The 27232-nt window shown below is 47.0% G+C and overlaps 1 protein-coding gene across 1 annotated transcript in view; it reads left to right on the forward strand.

The window, feature by feature from the left end:
* Nucleotides 1–27232, forward strand: part of LOC144266048 (E3 ubiquitin-protein ligase rnf213-alpha-like) — a 181922-nt gene that overhangs the window by 12763 nt on the left and 141927 nt on the right. The window contains exons 4-10 of the mRNA XM_077819190.1: nt 4598–4716; nt 7647–7752; nt 12164–12258; nt 14497–14676; nt 18096–18162; nt 23767–23806; nt 25570–25749. Coding sequence (XP_077675316.1) covers nt 4598–4716; nt 7647–7752; nt 12164–12258; nt 14497–14676; nt 18096–18162; nt 23767–23806; nt 25570–25749 — 787 coding nt within the window. The remainder of the gene's footprint in view (nt 1–4597; nt 4717–7646; nt 7753–12163; nt 12259–14496; nt 14677–18095; nt 18163–23766; nt 23807–25569; nt 25750–27232) is intronic.

Below are 27232 nucleotides of genomic sequence, written 5' to 3' on the forward strand. Positions count from 1 at the left end.
AAATACTCCTTTTCTAAATAGTCCTTAACCTGTTCTTTCACCACTGTGGGCTGCTCACCTCCTCCCGATACTGTGTTGCCCAGGACAGTAGTGTGGGAGCTGATCTTGTCTGTGAAGACCAAGGTAAAAAAAGCATCGAGTACTTCAGCTTTTTCCAGATCATCTGTCACTAGGTTGCCTCCCCTGTTCATTTTTCTTGTTGCTAACATACCTGTAGAAACCCTTCTTATTACCCTTCACATCCCTTGCTAGCTGAAACTTCAGTTGTGTTTTTGCCTTCCTGATTACACCCCTGCATGCTCGAGCAATATTTTTATACTCCTACCTAGTCATCTGACCAAGTTTCCACATCTTTGTAAGCTTCCTTTTTGTGTTTAAGCTCACCAAAGATTTCACTGTTAAGCCAGCTGGTTGCCTGCTATTCTTTCTGCACATCAGGATGGTTTGTTCCTGCGCCCTCAGTAAGGCATCTTTAAAATACAGCCAGTTCTCCTGGACTCCTTTCCCCATCAACTCTGCCTCCCAGGGGATCCTGCCCATCAGTTCCCCAAGGGAGTCAAAGTCTGCTTTTCTGAAGTCAAGGGTCCATATTTTGCTAATCTCCTTTCTTCCTTTTGTGAGGATCCTGATCTCAACCATCTCATGGTCACTGCTGCCCAGGTTGCCACCCACGTCTACTTCCCCTGCCAATTCTTCCCTGTTTGTGAGCAGCCCGTCAAGAGGAGAACGGCCCCTGCTTGGTTCCTCCAGTAGTTGCACCAGGAAGTTGTCCCCAACACTCTCCAAAACTTTCTGGATTGTCTGTGCACGGCTGTATTGCTCTCCCAGCAGGCGCCACGGTGATTGAAGTCCCCCACGAGAACGAGGGCCTGTGAGCTAGAAACTTCAGTTAATTGTCCGAAGGAAGCCTCGTCCGCCTCATCCTTCTGGATGCACATAGCACATGCCCACCACGACATCACCCTTGTTGCTCTCGCTTCTAAACTTAACCCAAAGACTCTCAACAGGCTTTTATCCAGTTTTATACTGGAGCTCTGAGGAATCATACCACTCTCTTACATACAGTGCAACTCCTCCACCTTTCCTCCCGTACCTGTCCTTCCTGAACATTTTATACCTATCCATGACACTGCTCCAGTGAGCTACCCCACCAAGTCTCTGTTATTCCAATCACATCATAGTTCTTTGACTGTGCCAGGACTTCCAATTCTTCCTGCTTGTTACCCAGGCTTCTTGCGTTCGTGTACATGCACTTAAGATAACTAGCCAATTGCCCTGCTTTCTCAGTATGAATCAGACGCTCACCCCCCACACTCCCGTTGCACCCTCCTCCGTGTGTTTCCTCCCAGTATCCCACTTCCCCACTTACCTCAGGGCTTAGGTCACTGTCCCCCAGCGAACCTAGTTTAAAGCCCTCCTTACTAGGTTAGCAAGCCTGCCTGCGAAGATCCTCTTCCCTCTCTTCATTATGTGGATCCCACCTCTTCCTAGCAATCCTTCTTCCCAGAAAAACATCCCATGGTCAAGGAATCCAAAGCCCTCTCTCTGACACCACCTGCATAGCCACGCATTCACCTCCACAACTCGATAGTCCCTACCTGGGCTTCTTCCTTCAACAGAGAGGATGGATGAAAACACGACTTGTGCCTCAAACTCCTTTATCCTTCTTCCCAGAGCCACATAGTCTGCAATGACGTGCTCAAGGTCATTCTTGGCAGTATCATTGGTGCCCATGTGGAGAAGGGTAGCAGTCTGAGGGCTTGATCAGTCTCGGCAGACACTCAGTCACATCCTGAATTCTAGCTCCAGGCAAGCAGCACACTTCTCGAGTCTCTCAGTCTGGCCGGCAGATGGATGACTCTGTCCCCCTTAGGAGGGAGTCCTCGATCACCACCACCACCCGTCTCCTCCTCTTGGGAGTGGTGGTCATGGAACCCCCATCCCTAGGACAATGCATCTCATGCCTTCTAGTTGATGGGGTCTCCTTCTGATCCCTTCCCTCAGATGGCTCTTCCAAATCATTCTCCTCAGTAGTATGTGTGCAGAAAGCCTGAAAACAGTTTCTTACCTCTATCTGCATAGGGCAGGGGTGGGCAAACTTTTTGGCCCGAGGGCCACATTGGGTTTTCAAAATTGTACAGAGGGCCGGTTAGGGGAGGCTGTGCCTCCCCAAACAGCCAGGTGTGGCAAGGCCCCTGCCCCCTATCCGACCCCCCCTGCTTCTAGCCCCCTGACAGCCCCCCCAGGACTCCTGCCCCATCCAAACCCCTCTCTACTTCCTGATGGCCTCCCCCGGGACCTCTGCCCCATCCACCCCCACTCTCTGTCCCCTGACCACCCCTAACTACCCCTGCCACCCCATCCAACTCCTCTCCTCTCCTTCCTGACGCGCCCCCCCGGGACACCTGCCTCATCCAACCACCCCTTCTCCCTGTCCCCTGACCTCCCCCAGAACCCCCACCCTGACTGCCCCCTGCTGCCTCATCCAACCCCTCCTCTCATTCCTGACTGCCCCCTTCAACCCCCCTGTTCCCCGCCCTCTGACCACCCCAACCTCTATCCACACTCCCGCCCCCTGACTACCCCCCAAACTCCCCTGCCCTCGATCCACCCCCCCCCGCCCCCTTACTGTGCTGCCTGGAGCACGGGTGGCTGGTGGTGCGGATGCACCAGGACAGGCAGCCGTGCACTGTGCAGCACCGGGTCAGGCTGCAGCTCTGCAGCCACGCTGGCCCGGGAGCTCGCAGTCTGCCGCCCAGAGCATTGCGCCGATGGCACGGCTCGCTGAGGCTGCAGGGGAGGGGGAACAGCAGGGGCGGGGCCGGGGTAGCCTCCCTGTCCGGGAGCTCAGGGGCCGGGCAGGAAAGTCCCACGGGCCAGATGTGGCCCGTGGAGTGTAGTTTGCCCACCCCTGGCATAGGGGGTACATGGGTTCTCCTCATTCTTCTGGAGGTCACATGCTGCCAATATTCTTCAGGGGGAGGGATAGCTCAGTGGTTTGAACATTGGCCTGCTAAACCCAGGGTTGTGAGTTCAATCCTTGAGGGGGCCATTTAGGGATCTGGGGCAAAAATTGGGGATTGGTCCTGCTTTGAGCAGGGGGTTGGACTAGATGACCTCCTGAGGTCCCTTCCAACCCTGATATTCTATGATTCCCCATTCTGCGCTGCACTCTCTGATTCTTCAGCATGTTGTACCTCCAGAACCAAATGCTGACTTCTGTCCAGAAAGTCTTCATTTTCTCTGATGCAACGCAAGGTTGATACCAAGGTGATCATGCCATTTACCAAGAGGTTCAGCACTAACAGCTCTGCTCTTGGGAATCCTGACCCTGATGGAGCTAAGGGTTCTGTTTTTCAGAACCATCCCTTTGTCACATTGACTCATTAGTCTCTTCCCCAGGAGGCTGTGAATATTGCTGGTCAGAAAGTGAGTGTTTTTTTTTTCTGGGAAAAATTTAGGTGAAAATATATATATATATATATATATATATATATATATATATATATAGTGACAAAGTTCCTCCTCATAGACTCATAGACTATCAGAGTTGGAAGAGACCTCAGGAGATCATCTAATCCAACCCCCTGCTCAAAGCAGGACCAATCCCCAATTTTTTTTGCCTTGGTGGGTCTTGCGCTTATTTGCAGATTTGCTCGCCTCGGAGATTCATGGCAGCCCTCAGTTTGGCCGTTTTTGTGAATCCACAGTCCAGGTCAGCTCCTCCTGGGTCTGACCAGGAGTTGGGAGGTTTGGGGGGAAACCGGGCCCGCCCTCTACTCCAGGTTCCAGCCCAGGGCCCTGTGGAATATAGCTGTCTAGAGTGCCTCCTGGAATAGCTGTGCGACAGCTACAACTCCTTGGGCTACTTCCCCATGGCCTCCTCCCAACACCTTCTTTATCCTCAGTCCTCCAACAGTACGCGTTCTCACTCTCAGCTCCTCACACGCGCCCCACAAACTGAAGTGAGCTCCTTTTTAAACCCAGGTGCCCTGATTAGCCTGCCTTAATTGATTCTAGCAGCTTCTTGATTGGCTGCAGGTGTTCTAATCAGCTTGTCTGTCTTAATTGTTTCCAGAAAGTTCCTGATTGTTCTGGAACCTTCCCTGTTACCTTACCCAGGGAAAAGGGACCTACTTAACCTGGGGCTAATATATCTGCCTTCTATCACTCTCCTGTAGCCATCTGGCCTAACCCTGTCACAATATATATTTTATATATATTTTTTAACATTTTGTTGAAAACTTGAAAACAAACAAAACAAATTTGAGTTTTCAGCAGCCAAAAACTGAAGTTTTCGGTTTTGCCATGAAAAATTTATTAAGACACATTCTGCAAAAATGTTTGTTTAGATTAAAATGAAAAGGTATTTCCCTTGAAAAGGTATTTTGATTAAAAAAATATTGACCAGCCCTAACTCTGAGTTTAATTTTTTTAAGTAGATATTTTTTCAATTTTTCCCAAAACTAGTTAAAGAAAGGGGCTAGGGATTCAGCTGGACTAAATGGGAGGCTGATAAGTGAGTGGGAGAACTGTTTATTAATTATTATTATTATTTATTATTAGTGTTATTTTTATTAACATTTGGTTTAACCAGGATCTGGAAGTTTAGAACCAGAAATAAATGAAGGAAAACCTGTGAGTCCAGGACTTCTGAAAGATGACCTGTCTGGGCAGGAATCAGGATCTGGATCCCAGCTTCAGGCAAAAACAGAGGTAGGACTGTCATTTCCAGTAGAGGCGATGCGTGTGGGACAGTATGTGGGGTCACGTGTCCCCCCAGATTTGTTGCTTGGCTTGTTCTGAGCATGCTTACATGGACTGGGCATGCTCAGTAACACTGCTGAAGCTGGCTTCCCTCATTCTGCCCTCCTACTATCAGCAGGCATGTGTCTTTTCTGCCTTCAAGCTTTATTTTTTAAGTCAGTTATTCCAAGATATAGGAGGAGTCCTCTGCGGAGAAGAGGAGTGAGCGGCGGGGCTGAGTGGGAATGGGCGGAGCCACTCAGCTCCTTCCCCACTCAGCCCCCCCCGCCTGCCGCTCTCCATCGCTCCTCTTCTCCTCGACGGTAAGGGCAAGCAGCGGGGCTGAGCAGGGAAGGGGTGGAGCGAGGGGAGGGTGGGAGGCGGAGTGGGGAGGGGGAAGAGCGAGGGGCCATAGCCCTGGCATCTGCACTCTGAAAGGCGGCGGGGTGGCGGTTGGGTCAGGGGAGACTTAAACTCCCCTGGCCTATTATACCCGCCACCCATGTGAATCAACAATGTAACACTCTTGCAAAAAAAAGCAAACATCATTCTGGGATGTATTAACAGGAGTGTTGTAAACAAAAAACAAGAAATACTTCTACTCTACTCTGTCCAGTTGTGGGCACCACATTTCAGGAAAGATGTGGACAAACTGGAAAAAGTCCAGAGAAGAGCAACAAAAAAGATTAAAGGTCTAAAAAACATGACCTATGAGGGAAGATTGGAAAAAACTGGGTTTGTTTAGTCTGGAGAAGAGAAGACTGAGAAGGGACATAACAGTTTTCAAGTATATAAAAGGTTGTTACACGGAGGAGGGAGAAAAATTGTTCTCCTTAACCTCTGAGGATAGGACAAGAAGCAATGGGCTTAAATTGCAGCAAGGGAGGTTTAGGTTGGACATTAGGAAAAGCTTCCTAACTGTCAGGGTGGTTAGGCACTGGAATAAATCACCTAGGGAGGTTGTGGAATCTCCATCATTGAGGATTTTTAAGAGCAGGTTGGACAAACCACCTGTCAGGGATGGTCTAGATGGTGCTTGGTCCTGCCATGAGTGCAGGGGACTGAACTAGATGAGCTCTCTGGGTCCCTTCCAGTCCTATGATTCTGTGATATACTAGTGCCAGAGTTATGCCCTCCCATGGATAGTGCATTCGGGTCTGGTGACCCCATCTCAGAAAGGATGTGAGAATCGGGCAATGAGAAGGATCAATGCCTGGAGACTTATATATGAAGAATGATTCGAAACATCAGGATTATTATTTATCTGTGACAGTGCCTACAGGCCCAGACCCAGGCCCAGTGCGCAGGGAGCTGCACAAATAAACAACAAAAGATGATCACTGCCTCAGAGCTTACAGTCTAAATAGGTTTAGCTTGAAAGGGTGGTGAAGGGTGGTTAGGGTATTAGCTTAGCCCTTGGGATGTAATGGTCCATTTCCTTGCTCCCCCACTGACTTCTTGTGTGAGCTTGGTCACGTCAGTGCCTCAATTTTTCAAGTGTACAAGAAGCGTTGTAGCCATTTCCTACCTTCTAGGGGTATTGTGAGGATAAATACAGCAAAGGTTGTGAGGTGCTCATATATTATGGTAATGGGGGCCATCTAAATACCAGAGATAGAATAAGAGGGAGCCTGATGGAGGACTTTAAAATAATGAATGGCAGAGAGGAGGTCAGTCAGATGCTTCCATTTATGCCGTTTCATGACGCAAGAGCAGATGACAGATTCAGCTAAATTGAAAAGCAAGGAATTTAAAACTGACCAAAGTAGCTATTTCTTTATTGGAGAGATAGTTAGCCTGTGGAACTCACCGACACAAGGTATTCTTGAGGCCAAGAACTTAGGATTCCAATAAAAAGGTATGGACATTTATATGGTTAATAAGTTTATGCACAGTTTGAGTAGATTCGGTAAAACACTATAATAAACAAACCCACCTGCTTTGGGGAATGAGCCAGCCACTGTGGATAGGAATAAGTTATTCCATAAATGTCCACACGGGGGTTCCTTCCTATGGAGAAGCTGTCACTGACCATTGCGGGAGAATCTGCTGGGCTGGACGGATCATTAGTCAGACCTCATGCTGCTTGGATCCTGCTTCTATGTTATCGCACACCTTGTGAAATGTGTGGAAGGAAGGGCTTCTAGGAGCTGATTTGATACCATGGCTCCTGGAAGGAAACATGATGACGGAAAGTAGGTTTCAGTGGCTTGGTGGGCAGATGGGTTCTCACAGGTGATGTGAAGAGTCAGAAAGAATCATGGGGTGAAATGTTCTGGCCTGTGATACACAGGAGGTCAGAATAGATGATCATAGTGGCTCCTTCTGGCCTTGGAATCTATGGATTTGTTTTGTCCATAGTAAAGCCCAGGAAATTGCCCTCCAGTGAATGACCCGTTCAATATAAAGGTCCCCTGTGTTCAGCCAACAAAAGATGAGAGGGAAAGTTTTTCTGCATGAAATTTACCCCAGCACAAATTCTGGGCATCGCCTCAATCCTGAAAGCAACGGGACTTAAAAACATACAGTCCTTGTGTGCAAGAGACAACGCCTCTTTGGGCTATTCCTGGCCTGACAGAGCTATGCCTTACTCCTTATTTGAGGCTGATTGTAAAGTTACATCAAGTTTTCTGCACGATCCAGATCATAGAGAGCTCCCAAGGGGCCCAGGCAGCTGTTTTGCCTTTGGATTTCTGTCTAGGCATGAATTTCACCCCAGCTAGTTACCTGTTACAGGACACAGAATTATAGAAATGTAGAGCTGGAAAGGACCTTAAGAGACCATCTAGTCTAGACCCCCAATCTGAGGCAGGACACCTTTGGTCTTTCTCCGGGCTTTACTGAGCTCTCTCAGGGCTGTATGGCCTTTATTTTCTAGCTTGTAACTTTTCTTTTCAAAGGGACACAAGGACACCAGCTCAGAGAGCAACCTCGCTGAGTCAGAGAGAGGTGATGACCTGCAGTTGCGGGATGACTCCTCCTGGGTGATTCTACCCCCCAGTGCAGGTAACCAACTTCAAACAATTTGCTTAAGAAAATCTTTGTTTAGATTTTCTTTTTCCACCAGTCCGTCTCCCCTGTAATGTCTGTCTTGTTATTTTGCAGACCAGAGGGGCATCTCCTACCCTTTTATGACCATTTTGGGAACAAAACTGACATCCAGGGCTCTTACACAGATAAGAGTTAGATGTTGTTTTATCTCTAAGTGCTTGACAAAAGGGGTGTGTGACGGGGACTGTCAGTAGCTCCTTGGTCACTGATGTCGCTGCAGCATGAAGAAGGCTGCAAGCTCAGCTGTGAGCAATTAAACACTGTCTGGTGGGGGATTATGCGCACCTGAGTGGTAATCGCTTGGCTAACAATGTAATTGGTAGGATACAAGTGGAAGGAACAGGAGGCAAGGGGGAAGCTAAGAAGTTGAAGCTGGGCTGAGGAGTGAAGGCTGTGTGGCAGCCTCTGCTTGTCGTAAACCCCCAGTCCACTGTTATGCTTTGCAAGGAAAGAATAAATACACACTTTGGTGAATGGGTAACAATCTGGTGTGTGTTTGTGACTGAGGGGGCCACACAAATTGGCCAGGGCAGTATACTGGGCAGTGGCAGAGGTGCCTTGTAATTGGGTGTCTGGTGGGGGATTTCTATAGTCTGGAGAGGAGTCCCAGGTCCTATCCCTGCACCTCTGCAAAAACCCAACCTTCCCTCTCGGGGTGTGTGTGTCAGAATTAACCCCTGGGACAAGCACCACACTTAACAATAGGATAACACTTTTATCTAAACCAGGCAAAGCCAGGAGCAGATCCAGGTCAGGATCTCTAGTAGCGGGTTCACCAGTGGTGAGGTCTTGCTCATGCTGGCCAGCTGAGAATTCCCCTACGCAAGGCAGTTCTCAGCTGGTGTAAGGTCGCAAAGCTGCCAGTTGGACGTCGCCTACACCCTGGCACAGGAAATGGAGAATAAGCATAGCTCAGGCAGACTCTGCCTCTTGCACTAGTGTCTAAGATGTACAGCTCATGCTGTGAGTATCATCAAGTTACACACTGAGTCTTTGGGGCTGCAACTCTCACCACTCTTTTCAGAGGGGTAGCCGTGTTAGTCTGTGTCAGCAAAAACAACGAGGAGTCCTTGTGGCACCTTCGAAACTTACAAATGTATTTGGGCATAAGCTTTCATTGGCTAAAACCCACTTCATCAGATGCATGGAGTGAAAAATACAGTAGGCAGTTTATATATTAGAGCACATGAAAAGATGGGAGTTGCCTTATCAAGTGGGGGGGGGGGGTCAGTGCTAATGAGGCCAATTCAATTAAGGTGGACACCCCCCTTGGTAAGACAACTCCCATCTTTTATGTGCTATAATATATATTCTGCTTACTGTATTTTTCACTCCATGTATCTGATGAAGTGGGTTTTAGCCCATGAAAGCTTATGCCCAAATAAATTTGTTAGTCTCTAAGATGCCACAAGGACTCCTCGTTGTTCTCACCACTCTGTATGCCATTGCCACCCATCACCCCCAGGAGGGACAGACAAGTTTTCCCACTGTACACTGTGAAAGCCTTTCTAGAGAGGTGGAGCTCACACGAGTGCTACGAACCCTGGCGTGCAGCCCCAGAACTCTGAGCCACATGTCAGCGAGCCAAGCTCCAGGGGGCTCAGGATGTACTATAGCTACCCTTGCAGACCTCCGCTGTTGTTCTGTAGCGTGGCTGCTCTCCCACAAGACAGGCTAACGTGGGTTTCAGAGGCTGTGTGTGGCTAACAGAAGAGAAGAAACGTGAGGGTGGATCACTAGAGTCTAGAGCATGGACACACCCTGAGGGTACGACTACACTGCAATAAAAAACCTCTGGCACCAAGTTTAGAGCCTGGGTCAGCTGACTCGGGCTCTCAGGGCTCAGGCTGCGGGACCAAAAATTGTACTGTAGCTGCTGGAGCCTGCGGTCTAAGACCCACCCTCATGTACACTGTGACTTTATAGCCTTGCAGCCTGAGCCCTTGAGCCTGAGTCAGCTGATCCGGGCCAACCCTGGCAGTGCCATGGGTCTTTTAGTGAAGCATAGACGTACCCTCTAAGTGACTGGTTGAAATCCAGCATTACAGAACATAAGAATGTAAGAATGGACATACTGGGTCAGACCAAAGGTCCATCTAGCCCAGTATCCTGTCTTCCAACAGTGGCCAATGCCAGGTGCTTCAGAGGGAATGAACAGAACAGGACAATATTAAGTGAGCCATCCCATGTCATCCAGGCCCAGCATCTGGCAGTCAGAGGCTTAGGGACACCGAGAGCATGGGGTTGCATCTCTAACCATTTTGGCTAATAGATCTATCCTCCATGAACTTATCTAATTCTTTTTTGAACTCAGTTATACTTTTGGCCTTCAAAACATCCCCTGGCAATGAGTTCCACAGGCTGACTCTGCTTTGTGCGAAGAAGACTTCCTTTTGTTTGTTTATAAACCTGCTGCCTATTCATTTCATTGGGTGACTCCTGGTTCTTCTGCTATGAGAAGGGGTAAATAACACTTCCTTATTCACTTTCCCCCCACCATTCATGACTTTATAGATCTCTGTCATTTGTTGTCTCTTTTCTAGGCCGAACAGTCCCTGTCTTTTTAATCTTTCCTTATATGTCAGCTGTTTCATAGCCTTAGTCATTTTTGTTTCCCTTCTCTGTACCTTTTTTATTTCTAATACATCTTTTTTGAGATGGGGCGCCTGCAGTATGCAAGGTGTGGGCGTACCATGGATTTATATAGTGGTATTATGGTATTTTTGGTTTTATTATCTATCCCTTTCCTAATGGTTCCTAACATTCTGTTAGCTTTTTTGACTGCCTCTGCACATTGAGCAGATGTTCTCTATGACCCCAAGATCTCTTTCTTGAGTGATAACAGTTAACTTAGGCTGCATTATTTTGTATGTATAGTTGGGATTCTATTTTTCCAATGTGCATTACTTTGCATTTATCGACATTTAATTTCATCTGCCATTTTGTTGCCCACTCACCCAGTTTTGTGAGGCCCCTTTGTAACTTCACAGTCTGCTTTGGACTTAACTGTCTTGAGTCGTTTTGTACAATCTGCAAACTTTTCCATCTCACTCTTTAGCCTTTTTTCCAGATCATTTATCAATACGTTGACCAGTTCTGGTCCCAGTACAGATCCCTGGGAGTCACTGCTATTTACCTCTCCATTCTGAAAAATTACTATTTATTTCTACCCTTTGTTTTCCTTTCTTTTAACCAGTTACTGATCCATGAGAGGACCTTCCCTCTTATCCCATAACTGCTTACTTTGCTTAAAAACCTTTGGTGAAGAACCTTGTCAAAGGCTTTCTGAAAGTCCAAGCATGCTATATTCACTGGATCACCCTTGTCCACCTGTTTGTTTACCCCCATCTCATGGATTTGAATACATTGGTGAGGCATGATTTTCCTTTACAAAAGCCATGTTGACTCTTCCCCAGCCTGTAATTGCCAGGATTGCCTCTGGAACCTTTTTAAAAATTGGCATCACATTAGCTATCTTCCAGCCATCTAGTACAGAAGCTGATTTAAGTGATAAGTTACATACCAATTAGTAGTTCTGCAACTTCCAATTTGAGTTCCTTCAGAACTCTTGGGTGAATACCATCTGGTCCTGGTGACTAATTGCTGCTTAATTTGAAAATTTTGTTCCAAAACCTCCTTTATTGACACCTCAGTGTGGGACAGTTCCTCAGATTTGTCACCTAAAAGGAATGGCTCAGGTGTGGGATTCTCCCTCACGTCCTCTGCAGTGAAGACCAATGCAAAGAGCTCATTTAGCTTCTCCACAATGGCCTTGTCTTCAGCTTCAAAGGAAGTTGAGAGCCTGTTTCCTTATTGTCATTAGTAATCATGTTTGTTACGGCAGTGCCTCAGGGCAAAAGAATGGGGCCTCATAGTGCTAGGTGTTGCACAGACACAGAGTGGTAGATGTCCTTGTCCAGAAGAGTTGACGATCTTAACAAACCAGATACACCCAGGGTGGGGGAAGGGGTAGATCACAACAGCGGAGTGAGCCAGTGGAATGGTGGCAAAACGTTTTTGGAGGATTTAGTTAGGAGGGGACCAACTACACAAACAGAAAAGAGAAGTGAGAGGGGACACAGAAGGGAAGGGAGGCTGAGGGGGACAGGGCAGGGGAGAAAAGGGTAAGAGGGACAGGTGTGGAATGAAACTGAGGTGAGTTTACTGTGGGGACGGGGAGGGTTGGAGCAAGCAGCCAATTGGAGAAAGTCCTGTCAAAATTATAGAAAACTAAACTCCTTCCTCATTTCCTGTGTCCTGCAGGACAGCTCCAGAAAGGAGGGGCACGAGGCATGTGTGAAGGATGCTACCAGGCTGGGATGGGTAAAAACTGGTGATATTCACTACTTGTTTATTTTGCACCTAGAACTGAACCAAGACAAAGCACATCCACTGAGTTCAGGACGGGAATTGGGACCTGGATCACAGCTGCAGTGCCATGTAGCTGGAGTAACAGATGAGGTGGGAGTTTTATTTAACTCAGTCAAGATCAGTTGAGCATAGTTATTCCAATAATTAGCAGGCATGCCAGTTTGGCTGGTGGCACAGGGTAGTGCCACAGAGCAAGATCCCAATTCAAGTCTGGCCAGCAAACTTTTGTAGTTTGGACCAAGAGGGCCTAAATTCACAGAGACTATTATGATCATCTAAATCGGGTCTCCTGCTTAACCCAGGCCAGAGAACCTCACCCAACCTCATGTCAGGGTGGAATATGGCACCACTTTCTATTGCCGTCAAGTGACTGCTAAATGGATGGCTTATTTACAAACACTGGCCCAGATTCTGTCATAGCGATGCTGCACTGGCATCCCCTTACCCTGGGAGTGCCCTGTGGGCCAGCAGGCTGGGAGGTGAGGGGTGTAAAGCTGCTCCAATAGTGCTTAAGAGACCCAAGCTTGCTCCTACACAGAGAGGATGCAGAAGAGCTCTATCCAGAGCAGACCCTAGAACTGAGCTTTTTAATTTTGTTTTAATTTTAAATGGCAAATGGATCTAGATTTATTATTATTAATCTGCACTGAGATTTATTGCTACTTATGATTATTTCAGCTAGGGCTGCTCAAAATATTTCCATCAAAACTGGTTTTTAATGGAGAATTGGATTTTCAACTAAATGAGGTTGAGTGTCCACACTGCATTGTAAACTTGTGTTTACAATTGCTGGACCTGGGTCTCACAGCCATGCTAACACTTCCATACTGCACTACATGGACCTTCTGACTTGACCTGTATCCACACTGCAAAATGACAGGGCTTGGATCTGAGTCACAGTGGGATTTGGGCTCTGACCCATCCCCTAGCAAGGTCTTGAGTGCTGGCTGACCTGAGTCAGACTGATTTTGTGTGAACGGAAGGGGGTTTGGGCTTAAACCTGAGTCAAAGCATGGTCTTAGTGTAGATGTACCCTAGCTGGGCAGCCAAACACTGTGGTGGTGCACAAATATTAGTGGCCTCTTCTGAAAATTTAGGCCGATTTGTACAAAGCGTATTTATCACTGCCTGTAGGTTTTAATAGTTGTAGAAGCACCAAGTACTTCTGTCCAAAGACACTGTACAACATAATAAAACCCCTTTGATACCTGAAGCCTTCACGTAAATGAAAAAACAATAACCCACAAGTGACACGCTTGTCAGTTCGAAGGTTTGCAGGGCCCAATGTGCCCATCCAGTCTGGCTTCCAGCATAACCCAGGCCAAAGAATCTCTCCCAGCCATTTCTGCATCGAGCCCTATAACGCCTGGCTGAGTTAGAGCAGATTAACTCAGTCCTGCAAGCCAAGAAAACAGATGAGTTTTGTAATCCCTGAAGGTCAACAGATCTGGAGGCGTGAAATGAGTTGCAAGATTGTGAATTCCTTTCAGAAAATATCCCTGTTTGTTAAACCAGGGGCCTACTAGCTTGGTTGCCTTTGCTGGTCGTAGCTGTAGAGGTATCCCATGGGGAGAGAACGGAATTTTCAACGGGAAGATCCCAAGCCATTTAGGGCTTTCTGAGTCAAAACCAAAATCCTACACTGCACTGCCAATCAGCAGCCAGTGCTGACCTTGGAGCCCTGGTATGTGGCCTAACTGTGATGCACGGCGTACCAAGAGCGCAGCCACAGCCTGCATCTGCATTGACTTTATTAGCAGAGCCGAGCAAATACCTGATTTTTCAATTCAGGGGTTGAATTAAAAAATCTGGAAAAAACCCCACATTTTGAGTTGAAGGATTTTTCATTTAATTTTGGGTTGTTTTGGGTTTGTTTGTTTTTTCACTTTTTCACTCAGCTAAATTTCAAAACAAATGGCCATTTTGAAACAAAAACTCAAAACGGTTCATTTCAAAGTGGTCAAAATGAAATGTTTCAGGGTGAAAAGTTGAAATGTTTTGTTTTGAAATTGCCAAAAATAAGCTATTTTAATATCTTCAAATTCTTTCCCCGGTTTTTTTTTTTTTTGAGCCAAAACAATTTGCCAGATTAGATCCAATTTTTTGAATAGTTTCGTTGCCTCAAAAATGCATTTTTTGGCAAATATATTATTCACCTAAAAAAAAGTGCCCAGCTCTATTTATGAGGGTTCTTAAATTGTAACTCCATGAAAAACAACTTGGATTGGGGTCATCTAGTTGTGACAAAGGCCAGGGTGACTGTAGCAAGCACCATATCCCAGAGGAAAGGCTGCATCCTTCAATAAAATCATGTCTCCCCACAACGAGAGGCTTCTGTTGTTGCCGGGACAAGAGACCAGCATTCAACAGTTCTCTGGGCACCAGCAGGAGTCACCAGTGAAGGTGGAGAGAGACAACCTCACAGGCTCTGCTTCCCAGCCAAAGGAGGTGAAAAAAAGGTTGGGTCGTAAACGTTTGGATAAACCACATGTAGCCTCTAAATCCCAGGTAAATGTATTTAAACTTTCAATAACCTGGTTGATAAAGAAGCAAAGTTCTATCATGGATCAGATGTTGTCTAAAAGAAAGAAAACAAAGAGAAGGAAAAACCAGACCATTTCTGTAGTGCATAAGGGAGCGTCCCTTTAACTAGTATGGGAGCCCTCTAGTGGCGCTCACTGTGTTCTGTCTTTTGGAAGCTCCTAGGAACCAGCCAGAGCAGCCATGTGTATGTAGCTGGGCCTTGTCTTTGCATGTTCAGTGGACATAGTTATTTGGCACTAGAGCTGAGTGAATAACGTTTTTTTTCCAGTTCACTGGAAATTCTGAAAAATTGAAAAACAATTGTTTTGTGTCAAACCAAAAACAACATTTTTCAATTTTTTTTGGGTGGATCAAAAAGTTGAAAAGTTTTCATTGCAGGCTGAACTAAACATTTTGTTTCATTTCAATTTTGAGCATTTTAAAATGGATTTTAATGGTTCAATTATGATATTTCCTTAATTTTATATTTTAAGTAAAGTTCGTTTCGGTCTGAAAAATTGAAACATTTTGTTTAGAAAATATCAAAATGAAATGCTTCATTTTAAATGTATTTTTTAAAGTATTTTAACTGAAACAATTTGGCAAAAGGTACATGAATTTGCTAAATATTTTGGTGTCACTGTGTGACAGGTTTCAGTCGGTCCTCCGAGCCCCTAGGGGGCGATGGAGAGCTATGGTCCCACTGGCAGGCCTTAGTCACACCTTTCGGGTGCTGGGGAATTAGCGGGCAGGGGCGCGACGGGACGAGTCTGCACCGCACAGGCCTGCTACCCAAGGCGGGTTGGCCGGGGTAGGGGAACGCAGGCCCACCCAACTCCACTGCGTTCCAGCCCAGGGCCCTGACAGTGGCGGGAGGCGAAGGTCCTGCCGCTAGGTCAGCGGGGGGGCCATCCGCACCCGCTGACCAAACACCCCCCCCCACACACACAGTGCAATTCTGCCCCTGGGCTACTTCCTACCCGGTCTCTCCGGCGGGTCCCTCCGGTCCCTCCGGCTCACCGGGTATTCCACTGCTGGCAGCTCCAGCTCCCCCTCTGTGTCGGACTCACGCCGGCCCGGGCTACAGCCAGGTCCCTCCGGGTACTCAGCGGCTGGCAGTCCTGGTTGCCACAGGCCTTCCTCCCAGTCAGGTTCCTCCTGGCCCAGGGCCTCCCCTGGGGTGGCAGCAGGATTGCGAGGGAGCAGCCTGCGTCTGTCTCCCTCCCTGGTGCGCTCCTCGCTGGGCAAAGGGCCCCGCCCTTTGTACTTCCTGTCCCACCCCTCCCCTTCCGGGGATTGGTGGAAGCTGGGTCTGGCCCCGCCCACTCAGGCTGAGAGGGTGGCTCTTTCCCTCTGGTTCTGAGGGAAGCCATCCTGGCTCCTTACACACTGAATCTGCATTTTTTTAACTGAACAAATGTTTAAGTAGAAAACTTTTGCCCAGCTCTATTTGAGATCAGCTGTGCCTGGAGGAGGGTTCTCCATGTTGTTGATGTTGTTGTTTGTTGTGTAAAGCACAAAAGACACAATTCCCAACATTGCTCTAGCTTAACTATGGAGGTGTCAGAAGAGTCTGTGGGAGGAAACTGTGGTAAAATATATAGTAAATATCTGGAAAGGGGGCTAAGCAGGAAGGGAGCAAAATTTGCAGAATCCTGTGAGGAAAATCAGTGAGACGTAACCCAGCAAGGTGAATGGGAAATACCCCGGCAGAGAGAATTCAACGATGATAAAGGCAAAGTAATGGACATTAGAAGGAGCAATTTCAAATACTGATACACCTTACAGGAGTTTATTGTAACTGTGCCAGCTCAGAAAAAGTCCTTGGGTCCATTATAGACAGCTTAGTGAATACCTCTGCTCAAAGTGCAGCTGTGTTCAAAAAAACAAACGAGATGTTCAGATGTAGTAGGACAGGATGGAGAATATTACAGAGACTGTTCTGATGCCTTTGTATAAACTAGTGTGGCTGCCCCATCTGGATACTGTGTGCAGTGCTGGGTCAATTAGTCTCCTGTGGGATATTGCAGAATTAGGGCAGGTCTACACATAAAACATGGCAGAGCTGTAGCTCTTCAGTGAAGACGCTACTATGCTTACAGGAGAGCTCCTGCTGGCGTACTTAATCCACCTCTGTGAGATTTGGTATCTGTGTCAGCAGGAAAAGTCCTCCCATTGACATAGTGCAGTCTACACCAGGATTAGGGTGTGGATTTTCACATCCCTGAGCGACTTAGTTATACTGATGTAAATTTATAGTGTAGACCTGGCCTTAGAGAGGTTCACAAAAGGGAGACGAGAATGATCAAGGGCCTGGAAATTATCTTCTATGAAGAGAGTTTGAAAAGACTGGGAGTGTGGTTCCTTTAGCGAGGAGATGGGTAAGAGGACACATGATAAAAGCCTGCACTGAGTGGTTTGGAGAAGGGAGATTGGTCACTTCTGTTCTCCCTGCCTCATAACAAAAGAACAAGAGTACGTTCAATGAAACTGAAAGTGAGAAATTCAAAACTGAACAAAGGAAATATTTATTCATACAATGTGTAATTAGCCTGTGGAACTCACTGTCACCATCTATCACCGAAGCCAAAAGCTTAGCAAGTTTCAAAGAAGAACTGGGCTTTTATAAAGATAATGAAAACATCAGGAGTTACTTCAGATTGGGGCACAATACGCAAGAGAATTAAATCTGCATCAGCCATTCTCTAAGTGCCTTGGGTAAGAAAGACATTTCCTCTGTGTTTTGTCCACATCAAACCCCAAGAATTAACCCACAGTTTAGGAGCCTACAAATTGCCAGACAGAATCAGACCCAAGGTCCATCTTGCCCAGTCCAAGCCCCAGGTACTTCAGGGGAAGGGATAAAAAACCCCACAGTAACAGATGTGGGGTAATCTGCCCACTATGCTAGAGTTCATCCTGGTCTCTGATAGCAAGAGTTTGGCTTAATTCCTGTGTCAGTGAGTTCCACAGACTAATTATATGTGGTGTGAAAAAGTATTTCTTTTGTTCAGTTTTGAAAATTCCACCTTGCAGTTTCCTATGTTACAGGATGGGGAGAACAGGTGTGACCAATTTCCCTTCTCTAACCTGGTCAGAATTTTATAAATTAAGAGTCCCGTAACTTTCACCATCAGGGTTGCCTCAGGATTAAAGCCCAGACCTCTGGCACTACAATGAAAGCCAGACCCCCAAGACACCCATTTTACTGGGCTGCTTGCATCTCTCATTTTCAGTTAATGTAGAGATGACTCTCATGCCAGGAGTGCATTCCCTGCTGCACAGAGACAGGGAACAGGCCAATGCACTCCTTCCATCTTGGTTACACCGTAGGCCCTGCCGTTAAAGGGTCACCAATTTGGTGCTTTAACTGGTATTTATGTTTTAAAACTTTCTTTTCAAAGACCCAGAGCCCTGGCAGCTCAATGAGAGAGGAGGCAGTGGAACTGGAGGAGAAATCCCACAGAGCAGGTAACCATTCCATTATATCAGCACAAACTTGTTCATCTGTCCTTGGCCCAAAGCTCTTTGATATCATCCTTGATGATCCAGAAGGAGATACAAAATCACTGCTGATGTCGTTCACAGATGACACAATCAGTGGGTAGTGAATAGTGGTGGAAGCAGAGCAGTTACACAGAGCATTCCAGATCAGCTGGGCCCATGGGAACACGCATTTTAATACAGCCCAGGGGCAAGATTCAGGAACCAGCAACATAGGCCACACTTGCTAAATGGGGCTGTATCCTTGAAAGCAGGAGCTCTGCCTGGGAAGGGCAGAAGGGGGTCCGGTAGAAACCTGCCTAACAGGAGCTCCCTGTGCGATGCTGTGCCTATGGTGGCAAGACGATCCCTGGAGAGAGAAGCAGTGGGATATCGAGCAGGGGCAGAGGGGCGGGGTTACTTCTGTACATGGCATTAAAGAGATCGTTCCTGGAGACTGTGGCAGGTCTACACTACAAACGTACAGCACTGATACAGCTGGGCTGCTGTGGTGCTTCTGGTGAAGACACACTAAGTGGCGGGAGAGAGCCCTCCCATCCGCTTCATAGCTCCACCTCCGCGAGAGGCGATGGCTATGCTGGTGGCAGCTCTCCTGCTGACATAGCGCTCGCTGTCCACACCGGTGCTTAGCTCGGTATAACTACATCACTCCGGGGTGTGGATTATACATACCCCGAAGTGACCTGGTTATACTGAAGTAATTTTGCAGTGTAGACCAGGGCTGTGTTCAGTTCTGGTGTCCACACAGATGGTGACCAACTGTTAAGGGTTCAGAAAAAAGCTGCAAGAACGATTTGAGGTCTGGAAACAAACTTTTAGTGAGAGACTCAGAAGCTCAATCTATTTAGCTCATCCCAGAGAAGGTTAAGAGGTGACTTGATCTCATAATCTACAAATACCTACATGGGAAGGAGATTTCTGATAGTGGAGAGCTCTTTAATCTAGTAGACCTAGGCAGAACATGACCCAGTGGCTGGGAGGTGAAGCTAGAAGAATACAGCCTGAAAATAAGAGGCCAATGTTTAACAGAGAGGGGAATCATTGGAACAACTCACCTAGGGAACATGGTGGATTCTCCATCACTTGGAGTCTGCTCCCTGCTGGTGTTCATATCTGTGAATCTGTGATTTAAAAATCTGCCCAGTTTTCCCCTAAAGTCTGTTGAGCTGAAACATTTCTCCTTGGGGGCACAAGAAGCTGTCACTGTGTGTGGAGTCTCACCAACACACAGCTGCAGCCTGGTTCTTACAAGGACATCTATGAATGTAGGGCCTAGTAACTGGTGCCCATAGGGAGGGGATCTCTGCTTACAAGGCAAAGCAGCTGGTCTCCAATGGCCTCAGGCATGGTGCAGGGAGGCATCTAGATCACGCCATGTGCCAAGAGATTTAGCACTAACAGCTCCTTCCCAGCTCTTCTCCTGGGGATGCCCCCCTTGATGGAGCTAAGGGATCTGTTCTTCCAAACCATCCCTTTCTCTCAGGTTTCAGAGTAGCAGCTGTGTTAGTCTGTATTCGCAAAAAGAAAAGGAGTACTTGTGACACCTTAGAGACTAACCAATTTATTTGAGCATAAGCTTTCGTGAGCTACAGCTCACTTCATCCGATGCATTCAGTGGAAAATACAGTGAGGAGATTTATATACACACAGAACATGAAAAAATGGGTGTTACCATACACACGGTAAGGAGAGTGATCACTTAAGATGAGCTATTACCAGCAGGAGAGCGGCGGGGCGGGGGGCGGGGGGGGAGAAAACCTGTTGTAGTGATAATGAAGGTGGGCCATTTCCAGCAGTTAACAAGTACGTCTGAGGAACAGTGGGGGGTGGGGGTGGGGGAAATATGGGGAAAAAGTTTTACTTTGTGTAATGACACATCCACTCCCCGTCTCTATTCAAGCCCAAGTTAATTGTGTCCAGTTTGCAAATTAATTCCAATTCAGCAGTCTCTCATTGGAGTCTGTTTTGGAAGTTTTTTTGTTGTAATATTGCGACTTTTAGGTCTGTAGTCGAGTGACCAGGGAGATTGAAGTGTTCTCCGACTGGTTTTTGAATGTTATAATGTTCATGAAAAAACTCGTACAGATACAGACAGACATCATCTTCCTTTCCAAATGCAAACAGATGGACATCATACCAAAAGGACTGAAGGTAAAAAATCCATTACAATCTACATACCACACAGACTATGCTGACAACTTGTGCCACATGCTCTCAAAGAAATTGCGGAACCACCTGATCAACATCCTCTATAGCAAACAGGGAAAGGTTAAGAATGAGCTCTCAAAACTGGATACTCTCATAAAAAACCAACCTTCCACACAAACTTCCTTGCGGCTGGACTTTACAAAAACTAGACAAGCCATTTACAACACACACTTTACTTCTCTACAAAAGAAAAAGGACACTAAACTATCTAAACTACTACATGCCACAAGAGGCCACAGCAATGGTTCCCTTAACCCACCCAGCAATATTGTTAATCTATCCAACTATACTCTTAGCCCAGCAGAAGAAGCTGTCCTATCTCGGGGCCTCTCCTTCTGCCCCTCCACCCCCACGCACATGATACAGTTCTGTGGTGACCTAGAATCCTATTTTCGACATCTCCGACTCAAGGAATATTTCCAACACACCTCTGAACAACATACTAATCCACAGAGACCTTCCTACCAACACTACAAAAAGAAGGATTCTAGGTGGACTCCTCCTGAAGGTCGAAACAAAAGACTGGACTTCTACATAGAGTGCTTCCACCGACGTGCACTGGCTGAAATTGTGGAAAAGCAGCATCGCTTGCCCCATAACCTCAGCTGTGCAGAACACAATGCCACCCACAGCCTCAGAAACAACTCTGACATCATAATCAAAAAGGCTGACAAAGGAGATTCTGTCGTCATCATGAGTAGGTCGGAATACGAACAAGAGGCTGCTCGGCAGCTCTCCAACACCACTTTCTACAAGCCATTACCATCTGATCCCACTGAGGGTTACCAAAAGAAACTACAGCATTTGCTCAAGAAACTCCCTGAAAAAGCACAAGAACAAATCCACACAGACACACCCCTGGAACCCCGACCTGGGGCATTCTATCTGCTACCCAAGATCCATAAACCTGGAAATCCTTGACGTCCCATCATCTCAGGCATTGGCACCCTGACAGCAGGATTGTCTGGCTGTGTAGACTCCCTCCTCAGGCCCTACGCTACCAGTACTCCCAGCTATCTCCGAGACACCACTGACTTCCTGAGGAAACTACAATCCATCGGTGATCTTCCTGAAAACACCATCCTGGCCACGATGGATGTAGAAGCCCTCTACACCAACATTCCACACAAAGATGGACTACAAGCCGTCAGGAACAGTTTCCCCGATAATGTCACGGCTAACCTGGTGGCTGAACTTTGTGACTTTGTCCTCACCCATAACTATTTCATATTTGGGGACAATGTATACCTTCAAATCAGCGGCACTGCTATGGGTACCCGCATGGCCCCACAGTATGCCAACATTTTTATGGCTGACTTAGAACAACGCTTCCTCAGCTCTCATCCCCTAATGCCCCTACTCTACTTGCGCTATATTGATGACATCTTCATCATCTGGACCCATGGAAAAAAGCCCTTGAGGAATTCCACCATGATTTCAACAATTTCCATCCCACCATCAACCTCAGCGTGGACCAGTCCAAACAAGAGATCCACTTCCTGGACACTACAGTGCTAATAAATGATGGTCACCTAAACACCTATACCGGAAACCTACTGACCGCTATTCCTACCTACATGCCTCCAGCTTTCACCCAGATCACACCACACGATCCATTGTCTACAGCCAAGCTCTACGATACAACCGCATTTGCTCCAACCCCTCAGACAGAGACAAACACCTACAAGATCTCTATCAAGCATTCTTACAACTACAATACCCACCTGCTGAAGTGAAGAAATAAATTGACAGAGCCAGAAGAGTACCCAGAAGTTACCTACTACAGGACAGGCCCAACAAAGAAAATAACAGAACGCCACTAGCCATCACCTTCAGCCCCAAACTAAAACCTCTCCAACACATCATCAAGGATCTACAACCTATCCTGATGGACGACCCATCACTCTCACAAATCTTGGGAGACAGGCCAGTCCTTGCCTACAGACAGCCCCCCAACCTGAAGCAAATACTCACCAACAACCACACACCACACAACAGAACCACTAACCCAGGAACCTATCGTTGCAACAAAGCCCGTTGCCAACTGTGTCCACATATCTATTCAGGGGACACCATCATAGGGCCTAATCACATCAACCACACTATCAGAGGCTCGTTCACCTGCACATCTACCAATGTGATATATGCCATCATGTGCCAGCAATTCCCCTCTGCCATGTACATTGGCCAAACTGGACAGTCTCTATGTAAAAGAATAAATGGACACAAATCAGATGTCAAGAATTATAACATTCAAAAACCAGTCAGAGAACACTTCAATCTCCCTGGTCACTCGATTACAGACCTAAGAGTCAAAATATTACAACAAAAAGACTTCCAAAACAGACTCCAACGAGAGACTGCTGAATTGGAATTAATTTGCAAACTGGATACAATTAACTTGGGCTTGAATAGAGACTGGGAGTGGATGTGTCATTACACAAAGTAAAACTTTTTTCCCATATTTCCTCCCCCCACCCCATTCCCCAGACGTTCCTGTTAACTGCTGGAAATGGCCCACCTTCATTATCACTACAAAAGGTTTTCTCCCCCCCCCTCCGCCCCCCGCCCCGCCGCTCTCCTGCTGGTAATAGCTCATCTTAAGTGATCACTCTCCTTACCGTGTGTATGGTAACACCCATTTTTTCATGTTCTGTGTGTATATAAATCTCCTCACTGTATTTTCCACTGAATGCATTGGATGAAGTGAGCTGTAGCTCACGAAAGCTTATGCTCAAATAAATTGGTTAGTCTTTAAGGTGCCACAAGTACTCCTTCCCTTTCTCTCAGTGACTCCTACTCTGTTCGTCTGCTCCCCAGATGAACTTTAGCTTTAGCTGAGAGTGTGAACAAAATATTTTAATGGGACTTTTTTTCTTCAATTTTAGTATAATGAAAGAAAACTTTATCTGCTGCAAATGTGACAGCCAACACATTGGGGATTTAACTGGGGCCCTCCAGAGCTAAAAGCACGTGCCGCTACAGCTTGAGCTACACAGCTAACTGTGCCTGAATGGGGCTACAACAGGCCCATATCCTCTGTGGATTGGGCACAAATGGGGACCTGTCTCTCACACTCACCAGTGGATTACCCACTAGCTAAAGAAATGAAGTTGGGTGAAGGGCAACAAGACGATTGGAGCAGCAGATGTCAAATGCATTCTACTGACCGCATGCGAGCTAAGGTGTAACAAAGTATTTTGAGGCACTTCGACTTGTGACCAGGCCCCATTTTTGTAATGAACACGCAACTTGTCAGCTGTAAATGTTGTAAATTTGAAGTTTCTTTCCTTTGTTTTAAGCATGTGAAACTTTTCCTCACCCTTTGCAAGTTTAACTGAAAGCTCTTTATAAAAATTGCAGATCGCAAGGGAAATGAAGAGACCTCAACATCGGATCAGAGGTTTGTTGCATTGTTCAGAAATGGATATTGTGAAGCAGACTCAGTGCAAATAAGAGTGTAAAAGAAGCCGATTTTGCTTGAAAATCAAGGAAGCTTGAGACCCGAGAGTTAAGTGCTGCATAGCGAGCTCTCACTGCGCTGCTATTGTTACTTGAGCCAGCTTTGATCTAACCCTAACCCTCGCTATATCAAAACTAGCTTGGGTACACCTACATAAGCTGCAATTGCATTTCCTGACTGCAGCGTAGCCATAGCCTCTCTGTCTTCCTTTTGAACAGCACCCAGCACAATGGGACCCCGTGAGGCATCTCAGTGCTACCATAATATAAATGTTCACCCATAATATTCATAATTGAGTCATTTGTGAAAGAATATGAAGTAGGAGCAGGGAGGGGCATTGTGTATGGCATTGGTAAAACCATTACTGGATCCTGTGTCCAGTTCTGGTGTCCACACCTCAAACAGGATGCTGCCAAATTTTTAAGGTTTCAGAGAAGAGCTACAAGAACGATTCAGGATCTGGAAAACCTGCCTTGGAGTGAGAGACTGAAGCAGCTCAATCCATTCAGTTAAGAAGGTTAAGAGGGGATGTGATCCCGGTCCACAAGCACTGACATGGGAATGGGATTTCTGAGAGCAGAGGGGTCTTTAACCTCCAGACAAAGGCAGAGCCAGAACCACTGGCTAGGAGTTGAGGAGAGACAAATTCAGACTGGCAGTAAGGAGACCATATTCAACAAGGAGGGGAATTAACTCTTGCAATGGCTCCCTGAGGGGTGGTGTGGCTTCTCCATTACTGGGAGTGTGTCAGTGGAGATGGGGCATCTCCACTCCAGCTCAGGCAGGAGTTTTTGGGCCAGAGGCAGGAATCATTGCGCGAGATTACATGGGCCAGGCTGGATGCATTCTCTGTCCTTAAACCTTTGAATAGTTTTGGTAGCATGTGTAGGAGAGCCTTGATTTAACCCACAGAAATGTTATGGGGGCACCAAGAGCCAATCTGCAATTAAGCTGTGTTCACTTTTTGAGTTAAAGTAGAGCTTCAGGGCCTGATTGCCCATGTCCTTGCCCCTTGTGTACTCATTTACCACTATGTACACTGAGTGCAGAATAGGTAGGACATGCTCCCATGCCCATCAGCTAGCCTTTTCCACCTGCTTTGCACTCTTACAAGAAGACAGAATGAAAAGACTCAGGTTGCTTACCTTGGAAAGGAGACCTGGAAGAGGGGCACGGTGAAAGTATATAAAATACATATACAGAGAAAGGTTTATTCTCCCAGATGGGGAACTGAGCCACAGGGTATTATTATTTATTACAGCTGTATGTAGGGACCAACCAAAGTTGGGCTCCATTGTGTTACACAGATAGAGACAGGCCCTGCCCCAAAGGGCTCATAATTTAAGTAGATAGGACAGGGGAGGAGTTGAGATGCCATGTACAGCAGAGAGATGGTTGGCAAATGTCACGTTAGGGTCACGTGCTTTTGTTTGGGGTAGGCTTTGTTAGGAAGTGATTACTTAGAAGGCTAAGGGGGCAAGGGGCGGGCAGGGGCAGATGGAATCTCTTGCCTAAGGTTATGCAAGATCTGTACCCAGGTCCCCTAAGCCCCTCTTCCCTGCCTTAACTCCAAATCATCTCTCCTCTCTTTTGGGCAGAGTTGGGGAGAGTGGAGGGGTCCAGATGCTGAGGGTTTTCATGCCTGGGGGGCTGTGTGGAAGATGGCACAGAGATTATCTTATGCCATTTTAATTTTTTTCTAGCATTTTACTGGAAAATCGATATTTTACAAACACAAGATGCGCATTGGAGGAGATGATGACTCTGGAGTTTGTTGTCGTATGGTCTAAAAATTTTGTGTTTCATGAAAACCTTGACAAGATTGTTGTTGCAGCCTACATGGGTCCCAGGAGATACGGAGAAATTGCTAGGATGAAAAAAAGGTAAAACGATGCCAGAGTTGGATTACACTGACGGGTCATTTGATCTTTCTTGGTGCGGGGAAGAATGTGATAATGAGACACATTTCAGGCAGCAGGTGGGGAAATCCCACAGGTAAAGTCACCTCTGGCCTGTAGAAACCAACTTGCACTGGGAATGTTACTCCATCACTCAGGAGGAGTAGCCATGATGAAATGCAAGGGCAGAATCAAATGTCCACCACCACAGCTCCATTTGGCACCCCTCCAGGTGGAGACATTGGCAACTGTCACTTCTCTGTTCCCCCACTCCTAGGAGCAGTCCTGGGGTGGCTTGACCCCTGGCACAACTTAGTGGAGCTCTAACTTGTATGGACTGGAACAACCAGCCTGGGATTGCTGGGGAGCAAAATGACCTGCCACACCCCCTTTTGTGTCCACTATGGGTAGGTGCAGGAGTCAAAATGGAGTGGCACAGAGCCAGTTAGGACAGCTAGCTATATCCCTGCAGCAGGGGGAGAGGTGTATCCAGCTCCTGTGAGCCATGGGAGGATTGTAAGAGCCAACACACTGGGGATTGAACCAGGGACCCTCCGGAATGAAAAGCCTATGCTGCTACAGCTTGAACTAACACCCCATAGCTGGTGGCTGCAGCAGATTCGTTTCCTGTGTGGATTGGCAGAGAGGGGACACTACCACTCGCTCACCATGGGGTTATACAGCAGGAAGGAGATGGGGGCTGAGGATTTGGCCTCTACATAATCCATAATCTGCGGCCAACATTTTGCAAAATGGCCTTGGAGCGCAAGTGCCTCAGTTGCTGTGGGGTGGGCTTAGCCTGAGGCCTGTAGGCCCTGATATTCAGAGGGGCTGCAACCCACAGCCCTAATTACAGTCAGTGGGGGCTGCAGGGGCTCGTACCCTGCCCTGTAAATCAGGCCCAAGGTGCCTCATGTCAGCTCCACTTCCCCCAAAACTGAGACGCTCACAATCAGAGGCTGCATCTGACAACTTTAGCTTGGGGGGGGTTAATCAAGGTCACATGTCAGATGCGCCAGGAAAGCCAGACTCCAGGACATACTGATACCTAGAGGGCAGTCGATGCAACTACATAGGAGTGAGGTGGGTTCTCCATCACTGGGCATCTGTTAACGGAGATGGGGTTTCTCTTTCTTAAACCTTTGCTTTAGCTCACCCAGAAGTTTTTGGGCTGGAGGCAGGAATCACTGGGGGAGATTCTCTGACCTGGGTTAAGCAGGAAGCCAGGCTGATAGGCACAATGGGCCCTGCTGGCCTTGACATCTATGAATTTGTGGGTTACTTTAACAGCTTGACCCCTAAGCACTATATCTCTTGGCCCCATTGCACACGGTTGATAAGGAAGGTTTTGGCAAAAATGCCAACGTCCACCTCCAATGTGAGAGGGAGACCACACGAAAAAGAAATAGCAGCAGCAGCAGCTGGAGAAAGGCAGAATTAAAAAAGGAGGAATAAAGGAATTACCCGT

This window comes from Eretmochelys imbricata, chromosome 6 (genome assembly GCF_965152235.1).
Source record: "Eretmochelys imbricata isolate rEreImb1 chromosome 6, rEreImb1.hap1, whole genome shotgun sequence".
NCBI classification, from domain to species: Eukaryota; Metazoa; Chordata; order Testudines; family Cheloniidae; genus Eretmochelys; species Eretmochelys imbricata.